The sequence below is a fragment of the Haliotis asinina genome, chromosome 8 (genome assembly GCF_037392515.1).
Source record: "Haliotis asinina isolate JCU_RB_2024 chromosome 8, JCU_Hal_asi_v2, whole genome shotgun sequence".
Classification (NCBI taxonomy): Eukaryota; Metazoa; Mollusca; class Gastropoda; order Lepetellida; family Haliotidae; genus Haliotis; species Haliotis asinina.
This window is the reverse complement of record NC_090287.1, coordinates 13,133,134-13,156,255: the sequence shown is the minus strand read 5'-3', so window position 1 is coordinate 13,156,255 and position 23,122 is coordinate 13,133,134. Positions and strand designations below refer to the sequence as shown.

Sequence of the window (23,122 nt, the reverse complement as noted above, 5' to 3'; positions counted from 1 at the left end):
GCACTGTGTAAGATTTCTGTAATGACTATATGATACATGTGTCAAAATGGCATCAGCAGCCCTCAGTCTAAAGCCCTCCTAATGATGCAAAGTGCCTTAGGTTTTTCGTTTAAACAAAGCTATATTGTTTTTACAGCGCTTCTTTGTCAAAACACATTTTAGCGATGTCATCATAGAATGGCTTGACAAATAATACATTGCATCAGAGCTCTCCTGTATGTGGCTGTAAAACAAATGGAAAAAAATATCATATTTTTGTGCATTACTTAAGACCATTATCCTGGAACTCAAATCTCTTTGTGCAGTATTTTAGTTGTATCACAGCTTTGTTTGGGAAGTTATTTATTGATCTGATATTTGCAATTTTGGTGAAACCACAAGAGGGAGTACGATGCTCACAAAGCTGGAAAAAGAATCATCAATTCAAATCCCTAATCTTTTGTTTCTGTCACATTTATGGGAATCAGTTCTATGGTCACCTTCTCAATCTCAAGGGTTAGCATTCTGATAGCCTTGCCATAGATCCATACCTGTGATAGGCCGCAATTATCATACTTTCTCCATTTTTACGAGGAAGTCTAACACAGCTCTTTGTATGCAACCATACAAAAATTATCACCAAGTGTTTGTTATAGAAATGTTTTATTTTTGGTAAGCATTGTTTCTTTAGGTGCCTGACATGGTTTTCATTCTTGTGGTTCTTGTGATCACAAATGACCTGCCTTGGATTTTCATTAGCATTTTACTGACCAATCATATGTCAGCATAAGGGTAAGGGAGGTAACTGATACTACCTATAACTCAAAGCCATACTAACATCCCATAACTGATAAATTTTTAATACTTTCTTCAGTGGGACAGTCAGTTTTCAAAGTTGAATTTCTCGCAAGCTCAACTATGATCATTGGGCATACCATGATGTTAATCACAACCACATTAAAGGGCCCCAGTATAAGTGTGTACCAACATCTGAGTCCTGATGAGATGTAGAAGTAAATCTTCAGAGATACTGTTTCAAATTTAAAAGCACAGCAGGTTTAACTCTAAACTGATTCTGCCTTAGAACACAAGATTAGTCTGGGGGAAATTTGAGAAAAGTAATCATGTTTGCTCCACCCCATGTACACTGTAAAAAGTATGTTTTTCAAGACAAGACTGTTCTTCTTTACAAAATGGGAAGTCAAGCAATTTCTTACGAATATCTTCTTTTCATTACATTTAGCTATCCTGCTTGCCCCAGAAATATTTGGGTCTTTTCTATATGTACATGTTCTATTAGTTATAGTCAGCTGACATATAGAAATTTGGTTAGAAATTTAAGCAGTTGAATGCTTATAGTAGTGTTATTGAGTTTTACTTGTGCCCAGCAAGATGTAGTTGTCTTAAGCTTGAAGAAAGACCAGCCTGGTTCCCTGGGTCTGTTGTGCCTGTGCTAACGCTCCGGGTGACCCAGTGGTTTATGTGTACTATTTCGTGGCAATAGCAAGCTGGCACGAACTGTCAAAGTACATGCTGGTGATGAAAGTAGTGTCATTGTTTACACATCGCGCATCTAACGACAATTTTCGTGTCTCGAAACTGCTTAAATAACATTGTCCATCACTGAATGTAATGATGGCCATTGTTCTGGTACTGGTTGCCATGGTATTGAAGAAAATGCCATAAAAAACTTCTGACCACCTGTCCTCGGCTTTTTCTATAGTAAATGTACGGGTGTCTCCCTGCATTGAATGCCGCCATTCGGCAGTGGTTGCCTATGTCAGTGTCAGAGCCTTAGCACAGGCACAACTGACCCAGGGAACCAGGCTGTTGAAAGACTGACCTGGAGATTGATATGGATATGGATACACAGTAAAGCATATTGTGACACCTAATAACTGACAAATCTAGAAACTTAAGATACATGTAGAAAGGCATATTAGGGCAACTGTACTCCAACTCTCACATTAGTGCTGGGAATTGGTTGAAATCTCACAATTGATGATTGCTTCATTACCAACAAACAGTCATCGAGAAAAATTGGTTAGCATCATTTTACAGATTTTCCTAATCAGGTTGCTATTGCAGATGTCTGATAACATGATGCAACTTGCTACTTTAAGTGATGAGGATATGTTCCATCTTCAAATGTGTTAAAGGCTAAAACAGTAGTTCCAAAATCGTTTGTGTTCAATTGTGAGGAAATGTGATCGACAGCTAGGTCGTTTGGTCTCTACAACCAATCTCTGATTGTTTCAACTAATCGGAACACCACTTCCCTACATGATCACCACTTGCCAGTTAAGCAATCATGGTCATTGTCTATAATAAGCAAATTTTGTGTCTGTAAGGAATGCTTATACTCTCGAAGTGTTTTATAGCTTTTTGAGATAGGCATCTTGACATTGTAAGTGTTATTGGCAAATTATTTCTGGTAAGGGCAGAAAACAGAATTGTCCATCAGACAGGGAATGGGAAAGGCAGAGGCCACAGGTCAGTTTGCACATTATATTGAAAAATGGCCCATTCAAATTTTGAATTTTACTATTGATGCAAGGGCCATGGCTCATTACAAATTCATAAAATAACTAATAATCCTGAAAATGGCCCATTGTCAAATTTCACTTTCCCAATCCCTGATCAGACAAGCTAGAATATGATTGATCTGTTCAGTATCATATAGTTGATTGACCAAGTCACGCCACTAGGTATTCTGTCCAACTGGATGATGGGATTAGAAATGTACACTTTAACAATAGCTGAGAATCATTTTTCTGACTAATAGTAATACGATAATAACAAGTGCATTTATAATGCACTTAAACTCCATTCCTTAGGTGAACGCCCATAGGACAAACATTGCTGGTCAATTATAGTGCTGGTGTTAACAAAGTTTGTAATTGGGGCCAAGATTAGGCTGTGTTGAAAAAATTGGTTAAGCAGTAGGTTCTTAAAGGCCTTTTGAATTGGAGAGATTTTCAATGTTTTTTTTCTGTTTGTTTGTTTTTCTGATGGGTTAGGACACAGTCAGATTTTCCCAAAAACACTTTATCATTTTTGTTTGGCATGTTTATAGTACTGTCAGAATTTGAAAGCAGACTTTGTTTTTAATATAGATTTGTTTATGATTTTGATAAAGTCTTTTTAAGAGTTTTTGTTTAAAAACATACCCAATACATAGTTTAGATTTTGTTGTGTAGTTGTGCTCAAATATTTTCTGTTATTATAGGGTTATTTTTGGCTTGGTGTCATTTCATATGCAAAAACATATGAATTCACGTCATATTGAATATAATGTGAAAATAGTAAGCATGATGATGAGTGGACTGTATTATATTACAAAATGACCATTCTTCTTTCTGTTAAACACTGGTCAGGACAAACTAACCCCACTTGACTTGCAATGATAAATACGGTCATACCTTTATAAGTTTTTCTAGTCTGTACATGAATAACGGTTAATGAAAGTAACTAGAGGTTATAGTCTGTACATGGCCGACAGTAATCATAGTACAAAGACAGTCGTAATGTGTGTATAGAACATTGGTTGCTGGGCTGGATGTATAGGAGAAAACAGGCCTCCGAGGTTTTGGTAGACAATGTAAAACTGGAGAGGGAGGGATTTCCTGACCCCGATGGTTTTACATTGTCTGCCAAAACTGAGGTGAAGTGTTTTCTCTAACATATATACCGTCAGTGATGGGTAATTACAATGTAGATGGTCTTTTAATGAAGCTACATAGCAATAACTGAAGCCCTGAAAAAATCAATTAAATGACAGTAACTGTAAGTAGATAATTTAACCCCACCACCTGGTGGCAGTGCGGTAGAGTGTCTGCCTACGGATGTGAGATTAACAGTTCCAATCCTACATCGCAAAACATTTGTGTTGTGAGTTTAATCCTGAACAATATTTTTCAGTTGATTTCAAGCACTCATGTATTATTTGAATGTTGATGTTCATATAAAGTTAGGAAAAGTAAAACCGGGGAAGCAGTCTTACAAACGAAACACAACACAGAAGAGGTCTTTCTAGCGAAAAGTAGAACCTGCCCCTCCAATACAAAAGCCTCAAGTGCAGTTATTCTGGGAAAACAAGAGATGACCTAGTATGTAGTGAGAAGCACACTTAAGGTTTATATTTTGTTAAAAAGGTACCAGTATATATTTGATAGCTTTGATTTGATAATATTGCACATCTTTAGAAGCAGAATCTAACATTGATTTCCAGTCCCTGTAGATGTAAAGGATGCTCTACAGTAGGACTGATTTCAGAACACAGTATTGACTTTCTGAAGAAGCAAGAACAAAAGGGTTTTATGTTTGAAAAAGTTTGAATGATCAAAATATTAACTATAAATACATTTTTAACACTAAATGATAGCAAGTTTGTTTCTTTTCGTTCTTATGTACATATTTGGAGTTCTTTTGTACCTGTTTTGTTTCTAGAAATAACACATAGTTTTTGTGGTCTCATCTGTCTGATACTATGAACTTCTATTAGCATTGAAAGTTTGACAAAGTATGTGACATGTCTCTGTGTACTTTCAGAATGAGACAGCAACAGCTGATGACACGATGCAAGGTAAGTAGTGTATTTACATTCTTCCCAAGTGACAGGTAAAGGAGTGTCTCTGTGCATGAAGTGTTTGCTAGTGACACCCAAGTCATGGGTTTGATTGTCCCCCCATCAGGGTACAGTCATAGCTCATTCTGAATTCTGTAGATTTAGTGTATAGGACAGGTTCTATTTTAAGTATCGGAGAAGGTGGACCCTTACTGTCATTTTGATATATGGTGATATCACAAATGAACTTTTTCCCTCAGTTTTATTGTTTTGGTGATATCCTTGAAGTAGACTTGCTCAATAATAATAATAATAAGACTTGCATTGAATCTCACCTTAATGTGTTATATCACTCTGTGTAATTGATCAGTAAGTAGGTAAATGTTGGGTCTGTTAATCAGGTCTTGGTCAGATTTTCTAAGAAACATTAAATGTCAATGACCTACTTCTTGCACTGTGGAATTTCAGTGCTGCCATGTGTGGACTAGCTAGCCCTAGAATGACTTGTTATTGAATTCCCTTTGTGTTGAGTAGCCACAAACAAATAATTCAACCCAGACATTGTCTGCTGTGCATTTATTCATTTCTTTTATGCTGATTAACAAAACATGAAACCAGTACCTTAGTATAATAGTATTGCAGTGTTATTTCAATAGTTATTTATTAATGCTCGACCCAGACCAATTCTTTAGCAAATTATGTTACAGCATCTTACTGATATAAAAACCTATGATAAACTCACTGCTGGGATATAGTATTGGGCTGTGTAAGTATGCACGAATTAGAGTATCTTAAGAACCTTGACAACTAGATTCTTTTCATACTTGGTATCTTGGTTCATCACAGTATGGAATGGTCCCAGTCAGGGTATAGTGAACATGACCTTCAGTTTAAGGTCACAAGGGGACTTTGACATTTTAACCTTGTCAGCGAGATATCTAAAGAACCATTCACTGGATATTCTTTGTAATTGACATAAAGCTTTATTTAGCAAAGATATCGATGTTGAGTTGGGTGACCTTCTCATTATTTTCAAGGTCACAGTGATATTTTGAACATTTTAGCATGTTATCCTGTATGTTAAGCTTGTCAGCGAGATACCTCAAGAACCATTCACTAGATGTTCTTCATATTTGACTCCAAGCCTCATCTAGCAAAGATGCAGCTGGGCCCAGTTGATTGTGGTGACCTTCACATAATTTTCAAGGTTACAGCCACATTTTGAAGATTTCAGCATTGTAAGATTGTCAGGAATATATCTCACATTTTTGCTGACATTTAACTTCATTTAACCTTCACTGCTTTTTAAGTCTGATTAGATAATTTGCAGCTTGGGATTATGTCACCTTAGTGACAACTGCTTGTTTTCCTAATTATGACTGCACAACATGTCAAGAATTATGTTCGCATATTCTGTCAGCTGGAATGATTTGATGTTTAACAATAAACCAATTATGCCAGAAGGGCGAACACAAAGAAATACTGTCTCCTTATAAAAATGTGTGGGATATTTGAGCGTTTGTATCTTTAGGGGATGCTGCTGAAGGAATTGTGGTATTTTGCTCACTTTCCAGTGCATAATCGAGTCAACTCAGCAAGAAATACACTCCCAGTGGAGGTACTTGAAGCGCATTGTCTTTAGGAATATCTTGAGACTACAAAATACATGTCAATAAGAAATGTAATCACATTTCCATGTCTTCCAAGATAATAATAACAATAAGATATTTGCACCAAGTGAACGTGTCATTTCATTGGAGAACATGACATCTTAATTCCTGGAAAATATTCTGCATTCACGGACATAATTCCTACTTTATACTGACAGCTTGTAATGGAACTTTCTGTTCACCAAATATCTCTCTTGTGTAGTTTGAGTAATGAATTATCTTCAGCCTTCAAGCAGGATGTATTATATATCATTGCTGGCAGACTGTTATGTCTGTTCTTGCTTCAAACTTGACTCTGCTAGATCTGGACTTCAGTAACCCATGCTTGTCGTAAGAGGTCACTGATCGGGTGGTCAGGTTTGCTGACTTGGTTGACATGGACTGGTGCTCATGCTGTTGATGACTGGATTGTATGGTCCAGACTCAATTATTTACAAGTCATTGCCATATGGCTGTGTGGCAGAAAATTTAACCCTCTCACACAAACTTTATAGCATTATTCTTTATGCTACGTATACAGGTTAGTTATGGTCAGGATATGGCACTAGTTTCGTAACTATATATTCCATTTAGTTTTTCGCCAATGAAAATCAGTGTGGATGTATGATTTCTTGTAGTTCAGATTTGAAGAAATTTTTAAAAATTGCCCTTGGGACACCTCTTTGTCTGACCACTAAATTTAGTATTTTACTAAGAAAAGAATAAAGTCTTAATGCTCAGTAAGTGAAGTCTTCTGATAAATTTCACATTAATTGTGTGTCTTGTGAAGTTTTAGCAGATCCTGTGGGCCAAAAAGGGGACTTATTACCATACCCTGTCCGTCATCAAATTTTGTTTGAGTGTGGTATTGAGAATTGAATATGAAACTTCATTTAACCTTGCTGAGGAAGACCCAACGGCAAATTCATAATTTGAGGAATGACATACTAAGAACCAACAGCAATGTCCAAAATCTAATGTATGACATATTTTGCATTAAAACCTCAAGAAATCAGGCAACAGTGTTTGGCTTGAAGCTGAGCAGGAGATCGGATATTGTGTTCTGGTATGGAATGTAGCTGGGGGACAAAATATTATGAACAAAAAATATGCAAGGAAATTGGATGCTACTGGTCATAAAGAGACCAACAGTGAATATTGGCTTCGCTGGGGGTTACACAGGGAAAATATGTCAAGGGCTAATTACAGTTCATAAATGTTAAAAGGGGGACAAAAACACAGGAAGTGTTCATTCTATTCTGGAACATAACTGGAAATCTGAATAAAGAGAAATATGGATATAAGGTTTGGACATGTCGTCTTGGTGCTAAGAAATTTCATCATTGTTTCTGTTTTATTACGTGTTGACTGGTGATGTCTGCTAGAGAGTTAATTGTTTGATTAGTAATGTGAAACATCTGTATACTAATCATTATCATGTGCACCAAGAGAATGACACTAACACTTTAACAAAGCCAGAGTTATCCTTTAGTATGTTTCTTGCAGTGCTAATGATCACACAAATGCAGGTGTGATGACACCTTACATTCTGGAAAATGTTATCTAATTTTCTAAAATGCTGTCTTTGACAGTGATATAAATAAAGCATATGGCTTTGTTTCTGTTCATAGGTGTATAATTTCTCCATATGGTCTCACATGTCTCACATCTCATTAATGGTTGCTCACAATCAAGTGCCACATAATCACTTGTATTGTATTCATTGAAAAATGTAATGGAATTCCTCTTTAAAATCTGTATGAAAACCTTGATTTGTGGTCTTTGAATATAACAGAGTGTTTAAGTATGTCATGCTGAAGACCCAGGTTCGAATTCCTACTTGGGTGTAATCTGTGAAGTCCATTTGCGTGTCCACTGCTGTGATATTGCTGGAAGATTGTTAAAAGGTGGCACAAATTATACTTACGCACTTTGTAATACCCTGAACAATTTCACACTAGGTGCTGGCAATATTTACACCTGGTTTGGAAGTGATCAAAGGACCATAGAGCACTGTTATTGAGCATTTTAAGGCACTTCTGGCTCAACAGGTGCCCTAACCCAATTAGGCTCCCTAAAAATGAGTAGAACTTGTTTCACAATAACAAACAAGTTTCAGGACCCATGACGAAAATAATAATGAATGTTTCACCCCATTTCCTGATTGTATTGGGTGTAAATTAAGTCAGAGGTTCAAATGTCTCATGAGGAACTAATATTGTAATTTCCCTCCTTTGTTTAAAGCCACAAAGTACTTGATGAGACTTGCTTACAAGTCCCTTCTGAGATGTCTACATTATCACCTACCAGCCACTGAAAGTCAATCAACATCTTGTTTCTTCCACCTCTCTTTTCTGTCATTAAGGAATGTTGTATGAGCTCCCAGGGACAACTGGAGTAGATGGTAGAAATTGCTTGTCTAGGTGCCATGGCATTTTACAGTATCTAACATTATAGGATCCCCAAGACTCTTGACATGATTAGGGATCATGTGTACTAGTTGGCCCCCAGGTGGTTGAGGATTGGGTATGTTTATGTTTTATTTGCATTCAGGATTTTACAGCATTCATTTTGTTGTCTGTCAGTGTGATTATTCATGCTTAGTGTCCAACTGACTGGTTGCTTGTAGTACAGAATGTTTGAAAGTACAGTTCAGGAGAGAGGGAGGGTCTTCTTACATACACCTCTCTCAGGAAATGGCTTGGACTTCAGACTGAAAGATGTAACACTTGTGACATGAATAGTTGATAAAATGACCAACGACGATGGTGCATGCTGGAATTGGCCTTCAGTAAAAAAACCATGCTAGGTACAGAGTCAAGATGCAAAACACTAAGATGTAACCTTATTAAGGTATCTTTTACCTTTAATGTTCCGTTAAAAGCCTACTGACCTCATCAGCTGTTCAATGTGAAGACTTTATGACAAAACATCTTCATGTAGTCAAGAAGGGTTAAATATTACCATTTAATTGACTGTGGTTAGATCTGATTTGACTTCAAACAGTAAATTACTTCAAACATTACTTTTTTGTCTTCTTTTTCTCTTTAAGTTTATAATCCAAAGACGACATTAGACAATGGTAGAATTAGCTTAAGGACATTTTCCATAAAAAAAATACCCAAGGAGCATGATTTTATGGAGAATGTTTTTCTCACTTCAATGAAAAAAACATTTCTTTCATCTTTAGTATTCCTCTCAGGATGTTGGAAGCCCTTCACATGTTTTTTATATCAGTTGGAATTCATTTCAGAACCAGAACTAGAACTCAGCATTACTCGATCAAGAAATACCAGCCTCTTTTGACCCTTAGTGGGAATTTACAGCCTTACAAATTGCCCAAAAAATCAGAATTGGATTGAAATAACTCCATCTCAGTATCAAACAGTAATCACATAATCCAAATCTGTCCACAATGCCAGGATGAGTTGGAAGGATCTGCAAATTATTTTGGCTAATTGGAGATTTGAAAGCTTGCATTTTCCTCACAGCAAGTGATTGGTGAAAGTCTTCGGATTGATTTGGAGCAAATAACAAGAAATGAAGGACAAGGAATCACTCCATTTGTTTGTTTTATGCTTTCTGTTGTCTTATTTCTTGCTGAACTGATTTCTTTAAAAGTTTTAAATAGAGATTAAGTGACATCCAAGTGAATAACATAATAAGAGGATTTTTAGAAAAATATGTGGTAATTGAATAAGAATCTGGACTGTTTGGTTCACAGGAGAAATTAGATATTTTTGCTGATATTTTAAAGCTATATGTTGCTAAAATTTGCCCACATTCATATATTATTTTGTCGATTGCAGTTTTAGTTCACCAGGGTGAAACAAAAGGAAGCTTAATTGTGTACAACAATTATCAGCTAGAGTATCCATTCCAGGAGCAAGGGCAGTTGGGGTAGGCTAGTTCCTAAAGCGTTCGCTGGTCACACCGAAGACCTGGGTTTGATTCCCAACATGGATACAATGTGTGAACCCATTTCTGGTGTCCCCCTTGATATAACTGGAACATTGCTGAAAGTGGCATAAAACCAGTCTCCCTCACTCACTCACTACAGAAACTATTGAAGATGAAATTTTACATATTTGTACAAACCACTAATGTTACGCTTTCCACTTTTGGTCAAGAAATATATGTATTATTTTTAGTGAAATCCACCTGCACATTGATTTTTATGTTCAAACATGAATGTCAAGGAGCATCGTCTGGTTTACCTCACCTTTGCACCTGTGTTATTACTTTGTGGGACTATTTAGGGGCACAACTATTGGGATAGCAATAGTCTATTGCAACCAGCTATTGCAATGCTAGTGCAATACATTTTTTACTTTAAATTGTCTTTTTTGAAGTCATTTCATAAATGAATGTATATTTTATATGAAATAAGAACAAGTTTAAGTAGTGTGAGTCTCTTATGATAACTGACAGGAAACTTGACAAGGGCAGATAGCTCAAAGCACTTGTCTTTGTGCTGCGCTTTTTTCAATGGAAGTCAATTAGTAAACAATCGATAGACACAAATTCTATCAATGCATCTATTGATTACTTTCTCGTGGAGACTCAACAATTGCAATCTGTCGATAGTTTGATGCATCATTACAGCACTAGTTACAACACAATCATGCCAGTGTAAGGGAGCGATGTAACCTAGTGTGTAAAGTGCTGGGTCGTCACGACGACGAAAAGACCCAGTTTCCATTCTCCCTTGGGTACAGCGTGAGAAGTTCATGTCTGGTGTTCCTTTGCCATACTAGTAAAAGTGACATAGAACTAAACTCACTCATTCAGCCTGCCAGTATAAGACAGTATTTTAGCCTATTGGTAACTATGAAAGGGTTTAAAATTATTAAAAATAAGTTATAAACACCTGTCTGTTATAATCACAGTTAAACAACAAGATTATCACAGATTTATTCTTGAGACTAAAAACTAGATCTAAACCAGTTTAGCAGAATTAACAGCATCATGTTTCCTATTACAGTTAGTTTGATTTCTGACAAAAGTCATTTTTAATTTCCAAGGAATTTAATATTGAAGTCATCCAAGATAAGGATTGTGAAATAAGCTCAATTATTAAAAATGAACACATTTAAAAAGTAGAACAGTTTCTGATCTTGGGGAAGACTCATATTAGAATCTGATTCATTCATGATGGCAGCAGATTTTAAAAGCATTGCTTCTTTGAAGTTTGGACTGCATCTTCTATTAAATTCAGAGGCCAATGCTTTCAATGAATAAGTCAATTTTGAAAGTGCAGTTTGATAATATTAAAATTTACATATTGATATTACTGTATGACTTCCATCCTAGAATGACTTTTCCAAAGGTATTTATGTTTCTTTTCAGTGTTCAATGCTTAACCAGAAACTGATTTACATTGTACCTAGTGACGTACATGGAAATGTCTTAAGGTGACCTTCATTTGATGGTATTGCTTACCTCACTGGCACAGCAATGATAATATTTGTTTGAAAGGGTCTGTGAAGGTCTGGGGAAGAATAGGCCTTCAGCAACTCATGTTTGCCATAAAAGACGACTATGCTTGTCATAAGAGGAGACTAACGGGATCAGGCTCGCTGACTTGGTTCACACATATCATCGGTTCCCAATTGCGCAGATCGATGCTCATGTTGTTGATCACTGGATTGTCTGGTCCAGACTCGATTATTTACTGACTGCAGCCATATAGCTGGAATATAACTAAACTCACTCACTCACTGTTTGAAAGTTTTGATTAAACTTCTCTGTCCTATATTTCAGATGTCTCTGATGTTCCCACCAAATGCATCTCTTCCAATGTGACACTTGATATCAATGCCAGTGTTCTGTACATAGACTTTGAGGGCAGATCTGATGGAGAATCAGTCCGCAAAATACTCAGTCAAATCAAACCAAAACAACTGGTGAGTAGACTAAAATATGCTTAAATCTGTCAATAAATGCATATGTTCATCACACCCTATTTCCAGCTATGTATGTCCCTATACCTTTGTTCTTTGAAGTTGTACATGTATACTCTTTCAGTTATACGTACCTTGTGTACAATCATGCATATGGGAATTCTCTACTTCTTTGTTGTTTCCATCTACAGTTGTGACTGTCTATGTTTGTTTTCACCTATATGTATCTTCTTCACATCTTCATTTTTGAAGAATGGAAAACAGAATTATGATGTCTTATTTTTTCCACTTTTCTCAAATGCAACATATGTCATATTTGGGATTTCACTTTCTTAGTAAAGTACAAATTCTAGTACTTTTTTCAGTTGAGTCCCATCCGGGATTCGAACCCGCACACAAAGTCGGCCGCCTAGCCCGCTCAGGGATCGCGGTGGCTGAGCGGGCTAGGCGGCTGACGTTGTGTGCTGGCGATTAGGTGCCTGACTCTGAGGGTGTGGGTTCGAATCCCGGATGGGACTCAACTGAAAAAAGTACTAGAATTTGTACTTTACTAAGAAAGTAAAATCCCAAATATGACATATGTTGCATTTGACCACTTTCTAAATGGCATTGTGTAATCATACTTTTCTCAAAGCCTAGGTTTTCTGCTTTAAGTCCGTAATCTGGCTCATAAAATTTCTACAAACACTGCACTGGAACAAACTGAAAACCTATACTGGACAATAATTGTTGGGGATGTATGTAAATTTGAAATTATGAACAATGATCTATTTATTCAGTGACAATCTGATAAAATATCAATCATAAAAATACCAATATCCCTGAATTATTTTGTCCAGTACACATAAACATGACATTTCTTTTTTGTTTTTGAATTAAGTGTTCAAGACATATGGCCCCAGGTTGTCACGCACATTCCTCAAACCCCTACCTGATGATTTGGTATTTGAGTGGTTTCCTATTAAAGACTTTTTGTTGCTCTGTCGTGTACAAAGATACTGTCAGGACATTTGGGTTGTCTGGTGTGTTGTCAGGCAAACAAGGAAATGTTGTAACTGTAATTGTGATTTGTGGTATCGTGAATAGCTGTGAGTATTAATTAATTTTCATGGTTTGAAAAATGTTTCCATCCCCTTCCATCCCTGAACGTGACAGGAATGTCGGGTTATGGGTTTGAATTGAATATTTGCCCAGATTTTCTTTCCTGGTGTGTTAGTACCATATCCACTATACTGGGTATCACCAAACTCATAAGAGGGTGGGAGACCTCTATCATTCTTAGCTTTCTTCCCACATGGAGCACCTGTGAAGATCCAGGTTATAATTGGTCTTTAGCAACCCATACTTGTTGTAAGTGGCAACTAACAAGATCGAGCGGTTGACTCGCTAATTTGGTTGACACACGTCATCATATTCCAGTTGTGTAGATTGATGCTCATGATGTTGATCACTGGTTTGTCCAGACTTGATTATTTACAGATCGCTGCCATAATTTTGGAATATTGCTATTTGTGGCGTTAAACAACAAACAAACCAACCAACCCCCTATTATGACTTCGTCTCACAAATACATATTTTCCACTCGAAACATGATTCCAACTTTTGATTACCAATCAGTCCTTCAATATTTCATAGATGTCCACCATTCCCTTTGGACAAAGGTCATGCACATGGAACAATAGCTTGCTTGTTGCGTTGTTTGGTGCAGCTGATATTCACATCCCACAATATCTGACCTGTTGTATTGTTTGGTGCAAATGATGTTCACATCCAACATGTCTGATACAGGTTCTGGTGCGAGGGTCAGCAGAGGCAACTGATGCACTAGCAGACTACTGCAAGTCCCAGTCAATAGTCCAGGGCAACATCTTCACACCCAGGGTAGGGGAGGTGATTGACGCCACCACAGAAAGTCACATCTACCAGGTATGCTACAGTCACAGGTTTAATACCTTTGATCTTTTTCTTCAATGGTTCTAACATAAGTATTACATCAAATAAAGAAAGTACAGAGTTTTTCTGGCACTTTTAGTGTGGAACAGGTGATCACGTCCATCAACCAAACATGTTTATGTAAGAGTGTCATTTTCTTGGCTACAATGGTAATGAGAGAGTTAAAATATGACAATCCGTGATGCACCTTATGGGCCACACAATTTTTAATATCAATATTCTCTGAGCTGGGGATCAAACTGACCCAGCTTAGAGCACAGCAAAGCTAGGAGTTTTCTAATCCACTTTAATACAAGACCTTAAACACTATCCAGAAGAAATAACTTTTTTTTTTTTCAAAACTTCAAACACGTTGGAAACTTGAGAGATTTTTTCTCAGATTACACTGGTTTACTCTACTTAATGGGATGAGAGCTGTATCTGACTTATAACTAACCAAAGGAATCCAAAGAGGTACCTAACTCTAAATCACATGAGGTTTCATAGGTAAAGGTATAAAACTCAACTACCTTTAATGTAATCATGATCGGGAAGAGGATAAGGTTGGAGTTAACCTGCTTTAACCTATGGGATCCCCAAGGATTGAAGATGCACAAGATATAAGTGAATCAGATGAGAAGGCCACAAGCTGGACTTAATACACTGCAACTGTAACTTACAGGCATGCTGATTCAGAATTTTAGAAGAATATTATTGATCTCTTTGAAAAAGTTAAACTTAGTAAACTCCTTCTGGATTTGATAAAAGAAGTAAAGTTTCATTTTCACTCAGAAATCGTATTTTATATTCAGGGATATTGCTAGAGATGGAGTTTTCTAGGAGCCATCATGTCCCAGAACAGTGACCTCAGAATTAAGGCTGGGAGTTTCCCTGTCATGCATCTAAGTAGAAACAGTTACTCCAGATGGATGGCAGTTGTCACATAGTGCTGACTAACCAGTCTGGTTTATCTCAGTGGACTCATGTAATGAGATTTTGCTGTACTTGTATATCAATCTTCTGTGCTGCTGTCAGTGTTAACAGTGATGTGTAACCTTTGGAACTCATCAGGGTACTGAGAAAGAGGACAGGTTCCAGAGAGCTGCATCTCTGAATTTTTCATTATTTGAAATATAGACAGTTATATGTGTCGAATTCCATCTACAATGGTTATTCTCAGGTTATGTTCCCAAAGAGTTAGTGGGTTAAGATTTTTCATCTCGTCGGCAACATTTCAGTAATATTGTGACTAAATTTTGCCCCAAACATAGCCCAAAGACAGGTATTTTGGACACAATTTTAGATGGTATGTTGAGGCTTCTTATCTGTTGCCATGGGTGTCATATCGGAGAGAAGGAACTTCACGTTTGTGAACATGAGGTTCCTTTCTTTGAATGGGCTTCATATATCTGTGAACTGGGGTTTCATATATATCGACAGAGGTGCTAAAGGTGTCATATCTGTGCAATGGGTTTTCTTCTCTTGAGACCAGGATCACTGACATGGTTGGCACTTGTAATTGTTTCTGAATTGCATAGAATGGATGACGTTATAATCATAAGATTGTCTGGTCCAGACTCAATTATTTACAGACTCCGGCAATATAGCTTGGATATTGCTGAGTGCAGTTTTGAAAAACAAACCAACAATCAATCCTGCTGAGTCTGTTGCTTTTATCTGGAAGATTTCTTGTCATGGTTTGCGAACTGTCTGTAAATGTGAGTGAATGTTTGTGTTGCAGCTGAGGATGAGGGACCACCTGGTCACCTCCCTGATGTTTTCCAAGGCCAGAGATATAGAGCTGGCCTGGATAGATGGCTATCTCAATATGTCCAGTGACAAGACAGATATAGGTGCTATGTATGATATTGAGGAAGGTGATGCCATTGACCAAGAGAAACGCAAAGGTATGTAAAGCTTATCTTTGCTTCTGAAATGGTTAAAAAGTTAACATGAAGGTGGATGATGCTAATGTGGGTTCATATTAAATTGTTGTTGAAGTTGACATGACTTCATGTTCAGAGAGTGAAAAGGTACATTGAAAGGTAGGTAAATCTAATGTTAGTATATGCTCCTGATGTGGTGATACTGTAAACTGTTGTGCTCTGTCAGACATGCCTCAGGATTAGAAAGTACTAGTAATTTCACTGGTCTAGAAAATGATCAACAACGACCAGTAAAGTTGGATTTAGGAAACAGTCACGATTTACAAGTCGACCTGATCTCTATGTCTACATCTAAGAGAAAAATATTCTTTCTCCCATTCACACTCACATTTTTCATGACTTGTTCTTGATTGACTTGATTTTTTCTTCATTTCAGCTTTAGAAGAAGACAAAGAAGCTCAGGATCTGATCCCTACACTGGAATCCTTTCCACCAACACAGGTGTGTTGCTAATACGGATATACAATACTGAAATTATTTTATCTGTTTACATGAGTGAAGGGTATTAGTCTACAAGTGCTTTTAAACCCACAGCACACGTGCTTGACCCAGTGTGAGCATTCTCCTTTATAAATAAATGTAATGTTTAAATCCATTATGCTATTCAGTCTTTTAGAATCATAACTGTTCACATTTTATAGAGACAGATGTTGATGATCTGTATCACATTGTCTGCTGTCACCTATCATTCTATTCTGTATAACTCACCCACAAACCCGCTCACTCAGTCACCTGTTCACTCACTCTTCTGTTGATCTGCCCATGAAGATCCAGATTAGGATTGATCTGCAGCAGCCCATGCATGTCGTAAGAGGCCATTAACAGGGTTGGGTGGTCAAGCTCACTGACGTTTCGGTCACGTCTTATCATATTCCAGCTGCATAGATCGATGTTCATGCTGTTGATCACTGGATTGTCTGGTCCTGACTTGACTATTTACAGATCACAGCCATATAGCTGGAATATTACTGTGTGCAGTGTTAAACAACAACCAAACCAAACCAAACCAAACCAAAACTCATTCTTATATTGTCCTGATCTGTTTCTAACCAGGTCCCAGTGCACACATCTGTGTTCATCAATGAGCCCAAGTTGTCAGACTTCAAGATGGTGCTGCTTCAAGAAGGAATCCCTTGCGAGTTTGTGGCTGGTGTGCTCATCTGTAACAACACTGTGGCAGTCAGGAGGGTAAGCAGGCTAATACACTATCATTCATTCATTCATTCATTCATTCATTCATTCATTCATTCATTCATTCATTCAGTGGCAGTGAGGGGCGGTGGAGTAGCCTAGTGGTCAAAATGTTTGCTCATTACATCAAATGCCTAGCTTCAATTCCCCACAAGGGTACAGTCCGTGAAGCCCATTTCTGGTGTCCCCCGGCTTGGTGTTGCTAGAATATTGCTTAAAGCCGCATAAGACCACACTCACTCACTGTAGATATGTGTCCCTAAGTGTGACATGCAGTTTAGAAACCTTTGATTATGAGTTTGAATCCCAGCCTTCTATTTATTTGCCACACTGTGAGGATGTCTACTGTGGACCTGTGCAGTCTTTCTTTCTCTTGTAAAACTGTACGTAGATTTTTGCACATATTCCTGAATTTCAAAGGTAAGCTACAGAACTTTCAGCAACGGGCACAGTTTTAACAAAAGTGTCATTCACCAGACAGATACCAGTATAATTTAATCAGTATCATATGTCTTTTGACAATGTGGGTGCTGTAAGTTGCACAACAGAATAAAACATAAAGGGCAGAAGTGGCAGATGTTTTCAGTTTAATAGTGTGAAAATCGATCCAGATGCTGCCCCTCAGCAAATTGTCTTTTGTAGCAGTGGTTAGTCTGCATTGGGTCAGGGGTCATTTATTGTCATAAAGTGCTTGCAGTGTGTCACCAAAAGTGTTACTATGAATGGCTACATGTTTGTTGGGAGAGGACTTCTTACTCCCTCACTTGAACTAGACTAACACTTGGACTCAAAATATATGATTTTGAGAGAAATTAACATTGAAAAGGAGTGAGATTGGAGATTCAGACCTTAGGGAATCTAAACTTGCTTCATTTAGTGTTTAGCATTGCGGTGAGAGCTAGACAGTAGGGACAGTAATATGGTTTAGAAACTGTGAGACAGACAACATTGCAATGAGGGCTAGGCAGTAGGGACACCAATGTGGTTCAGGGACTGTGAGACAGACTACATTGCATGTAGGGCTAGGCAGTAGGGACACCAATGTGGTTTAGGGACTGTGAGACAGACTACATTGCTCGTAGGGCTAGTCAGTAGGGACACCAATGTGGTTCAGGGACTGCGAGACAGACTACATTGCACGTAGGGCTAGGCAGTAGGGACACCAATGTGGTTTAGGGACTGTGAGACAGACTACATTGCTCGTAGGGCTAGGCAGTAGGTACACCAACGTGGTTCAGGGACTGTGAGACAGACTACACTGCATGTAGAGCTATGCAGTAGGGACACCAATGTGTCTCAGGGACTGTGACAGACTACATTACATGGAGGGCTAGTCAGTAGGGACACCAATGTGGTTCAGGGACTGCGAGACAGATTACATTGCACGTAGGGCTAGGCAGTAGGGACACCAATGTGGTTTAGGGACTGTGAGACAGACTACATTGCTCGTAGGGCTAGTCAGTAGGGACACCAATGTGGTTCAGGGTCTGCGAGACAGACTACATTGCACGTAGGGCTAGGCAGTAGGGACACCAATGTGGTTTAGGGACTGTGAGACAGACTACATTGCTCGTAGGGCTAGACAGTAGGTACACCAACGTGGTTCAGGGACTGTGAGACAGACTACACTGCATGTAGGGCTAGGCAGTAGGGACACCAATGTGTCTCAGGGACTGTGACAGACTACATTACATGGAGGGCTAGGCAGTAGGGACACCAATGTGGTTCAGGGACTGCAAGACAGACTACATTGCACGTAGGGCTAGGAAGTAGGAACATCAATGTGGTTTAGGGACTGTGAGACAGACTACATTGCAATGAGGGCTAGGCAGTAGGGACACCAATGTGGTTCAGGGACTGTGAGACAGACTACATTGCACGTAGGGCTAGGAAGTAGGAACACCAATGTGGTTTAGGGACTGTGAGACAGACTACATTGCAAGGGGGACTAGGCAGTGACCACCCAACCAATAAACCAAACAATACATGCAACCTTGCACATATGCAAGTTATTTTCATATCTCTCTGCCGATGGTTGTATGTTTGCCCTCTCGCTCTTTCACTTACGTTTTAAGCTGGGCCGCTCATAGTAATATTTTGTGCTGTTCACTACCTTATATACCTTATTGATGGAAACTTTAAACATTGACAGTGTTGCACATAGACATAAAATATCCATCTGAAGTCTGTCCATCTAGTTTTTCTTTGATGCTGCCCTGTACAAGTGAATCTATTTTAGAAAATTATATTTCTCTCTCACCTTTGATGTTGAATGATCACCTTTGATAGGGTATTGAAGTATTTACACATTGTGCTGCAGATAAACCATAGCTGTTACTCTTCAATGGGGATGGTAACAAACATGGTTCTTGCTGATCAAGCCAAGAGTGCAAGTGACAGCTTGTGTTATGATAAACTTCAATACATGGAGACTTTGATAAAACATCAATATTGATTTATTTTGTACAGATGTTGATGTAGTCAACCCTTAATCTGAAAATAATCTGCAAGCTTGGATTGGGAAAAGTTGTTGCAGTCTTTGATGGTGATGTTTTGGGGGTTTTGTTAAAGGAGAATGAAAAGGATTGTCCTTGAATTGTGACAAAAAAGGGAGTTTGTTTTGTAGGGCATTGAAACAGATTTCTTTTCACTGACATAAGTGAAAGGGGGTTGTTTAGTAACATGTATACCTTCCTCATGCTGCTAGGAATGGTAGTCACTTCCACGCACCAATCCTTGAAACTAAACCCATGTTGGAATCATACTTGTGACATGCAAGGCCTTTAAACAGCGGCAGCACTTGTACTTTGTATACCTGTTTTGATGTCAGGGTTGATTGTATTCCTATATGGATTCCACACACTAGTTTTCTTTTCTTCCTGTGGGATTCTGTGACAGAATTCTTTCCAGCACCCAATGATTGTTTTGACAGGGGATTTCTGTAGTGCCTGTAGGGACTGTATTGTTCGCACCATCCCATCCAGCTTGTTTCCACATCAGGAGTCTCCAACAGAATAAAATCCATGCAACCTTGCGGCTCTTCCTCTGGGATTTTAGTGAAGAATAGCCCCTTGTTTCTGTATTTTTATCTTCATTTGGAACATGTTGCAAACACCAAGTGTTTGTCTCCTTATTTTGATTCACAAGCAGAATAGGACGTAATTTTTTTATGAGTTTTGCATTATGGCCTGTTGTTTTGACCTTTTTTGATTATTAAGTTACATGGTATGGGTGTCGTGTTAGTCTATCTGGAGCTTACAGTTTTAAACCTACATAGACTGGAAAACCAATAGCATTTACAGACAGGAAATACAATATATGCACTTACAGACAGGAAATCCAATACAATTTTGTCAGGACCATATAGTCCTGTGATTGACATCATGCTCATCCATCTATGCAATTGTGATATGATGGCATGCAAGCTTTTCTTAAAACTTGTCAGTGGACATCCTCAAGACTTACAGGCTTGAACAGTTACAGTTACTCTATCGAGGCCTTGGTGAGTGTAAGACCCCACGCTTGCACCCTACGTGTTTACTCAAGTAGGTATTCCACAACTGCAGACCAGGAGGTGATCTGGCTTATGGGCACTACTGGGTGGTAGATTAGCCTAGTGCTTAAGGCACTACTGAAGACCCTGGTGCAATGTGTGAAGCCCATATCTGGGCCTGCTTGCACAAAGCAGTCTTAGAGCTACGCCTCTCTTAAGCTTATGTTGGAGAAAGGGAGTTACAATCATTGTAGCACTAAAATTGCTTTGTACAAGTGGGCTCTGGTGTTCCCGGCCTTGAGATTACTGGAATATTGCTAAACAGTGCTGTAAACAGTAAGGTCTGCGTCACACAGACCAGTGGTTGATGTTAAGAGCATTGTCGCACACCATCAGGATACAAACCCATGCAGTCACCATAATGCAAAGTCTCTCAGTCTGATCCTGTAAACTCATCTATGAAATGATAAGTATGTTTTGGTTTCCAGATGAATACAGTATTTCGTCACTGAATACACAGTGCAGAATCTCATGTTGTACATTTTGCAGTGATCATGACACATGGGCCAATATTTGTAGTAAACAGGTGGAAGTATGATATGCTTTCTTTTCTGTGACTTTGTAAATTCTTGTTGTGTCTAGTTTTTGTTTGATGATTTAAGTCTGTGAATATACTTTGATAACATATTTGTTTCAGAATGAGGCTGGGAGGATACAGCTAGAGGGTGCTCTCTGTGACGACTACTACGTTATCCGGGATCTCTTGTATCAGCAGTATGCTATTGTGTGACAGTGTTCTTTGTCACTGATCCGTGAAATGTGGAAAACTGTTCCCTGTCAACAAAGTCATCTTGGGGCTCAGACTATTGTACCCCTACTTTTACAAATCGTACAACAATTGCTACAACAGTGATGTTGAAACAATTATTACAATTGCTAAGGTCACTCTGTGGTGGAGGATCGTCATCACTTGGTAGTGACCGTCAAAAACTTCCATGTCTGCTTAAAATTGGCACATGTGACACTCTGGCAAAGAAACTTTTAAGACTTCCAGTACCTGTCATTGGTTGAATGACTTATGTATTGTTGTTTTTGTTTTCTCTGTCTGACAGGATCATGAATAGGTTTGACTCAGATGTAATTATTCTTTCATGTACCTTTCTTTCTCGACTGGCAGGAAATGATTGTATTTGGGTTTAGTTTAAAAATCAGCAGTATTTTTTCCATTTGATTAATGTCTCTTCAATTTATGGATTTCTACATGTACATGTCAAGTATATGTCATCACCAGTAATGTCAAATTATGAATTCATTGATTTTAATATGTACTTGTTAATAATTGTCATCACCTGCATCCATCTGAACTGATGATTTGAACTGATTCCTCATAGCATGGTGTCACCAGATTCATTCTGTAACAGTCAGTATGTCATTTGAGGCAAAGTTTCAAGTTGTCCTTCATATTTGACTGAAAAGTGTTACAATGAGAGATGTATGTTATCCGACATAATCAAAACATGCATTCCTCATTGTCATCGAGCCATTGTTGTGAATTGTGTATATAAATCACACTGTCACCAAGGCACAAGAATTATTGTGGCCAGATCTGGAATTTGATTTCCTGTACTGGGTACTCATCTTCATGTGTCACAATTTGTTGTGCCATCATTCATCACTCGTTAGTCGTTATGCTGATAAACAATTTTTGGCATCAGATTGTAATTTTCAAACCTGAAATAAATAAATTTTATACAGGTTGTGACTGTTTTTGTCTTTTGTTGAACATGTTAAGATGTTTTATGTTTGGAGTGACCAACTCATTGTCATCACTTACATTCCACTGATTAAGAACCAAACATTCAAGATGTTTTGGTCTTAGATGGTAAATTCTTCAAGATGTACCATGTCTTGCGTGAAAGGCTGAGTTGAAATTTGTAAGTTTTTATTCACACCGCAATTCTTTCACAACACCATGTGTGCCTTTTAGAACCTACAAAAATTACCTTTACTTAATATTTACTGAGAATCCCTTGACTTTGCATCTCAAACACATCACAGAATGTATTCAGGACCATCTGGATATCTCTCCATGTTCATGAGAGAAGACAAAAATATTGAATATTTCTGACAAAAAAAACAACATTCACTAATTAACTTAGTACTTATTGAGTACCCACCGCCACCCTAAAAAAACAGCACCACACATTTTCACCTGTCTAACAAAACCTCAGCTTTTCCCCCAACTCAAGGGTTCTGTGTATTCACTTTAAAAGCATGATGAAAAAATATATAAATACCCCAATTCAACTTCATGAGTGACTTCATTGACTATATGTCATCCTACCCTTTGGATCAATGGTCATGTGAATCATTCGTTTTGCCAGGTACAAATTGTCCACAAGTCAAGGTGATATAGCTGATATATTTGGTCTGTGTAAAACAACAGGCTTCAGTTTGGTAAC

At 38.1% G+C, this 23,122-nt stretch overlaps 1 protein-coding gene across 1 annotated transcript in view; it reads left to right on the top strand.

The window, feature by feature from the left end:
- Window positions 1-22,417, top strand: part of LOC137293501 (cleavage and polyadenylation specificity factor subunit 2-like) — a 185,007-nt gene extending 162,590 nt beyond the window's left edge. The window contains exons 15-21 of the mRNA XM_067824075.1: window positions 4,531-4,564; window positions 11,959-12,101; window positions 13,887-14,024; window positions 15,772-15,937; window positions 16,353-16,417; window positions 17,030-17,164; window positions 21,358-22,417. Of these exons, the coding sequence (XP_067680176.1) occupies window positions 4,531-4,564; window positions 11,959-12,101; window positions 13,887-14,024; window positions 15,772-15,937; window positions 16,353-16,417; window positions 17,030-17,164; window positions 21,358-21,450 (774 nt within the window). The 3' untranslated portion in view covers window positions 21,451-22,417. The remainder of the gene's footprint in view (window positions 1-4,530; window positions 4,565-11,958; window positions 12,102-13,886; window positions 14,025-15,771; window positions 15,938-16,352; window positions 16,418-17,029; window positions 17,165-21,357) is intronic.
- Window positions 22,418-23,122: the final 705 nt, after the last annotated feature.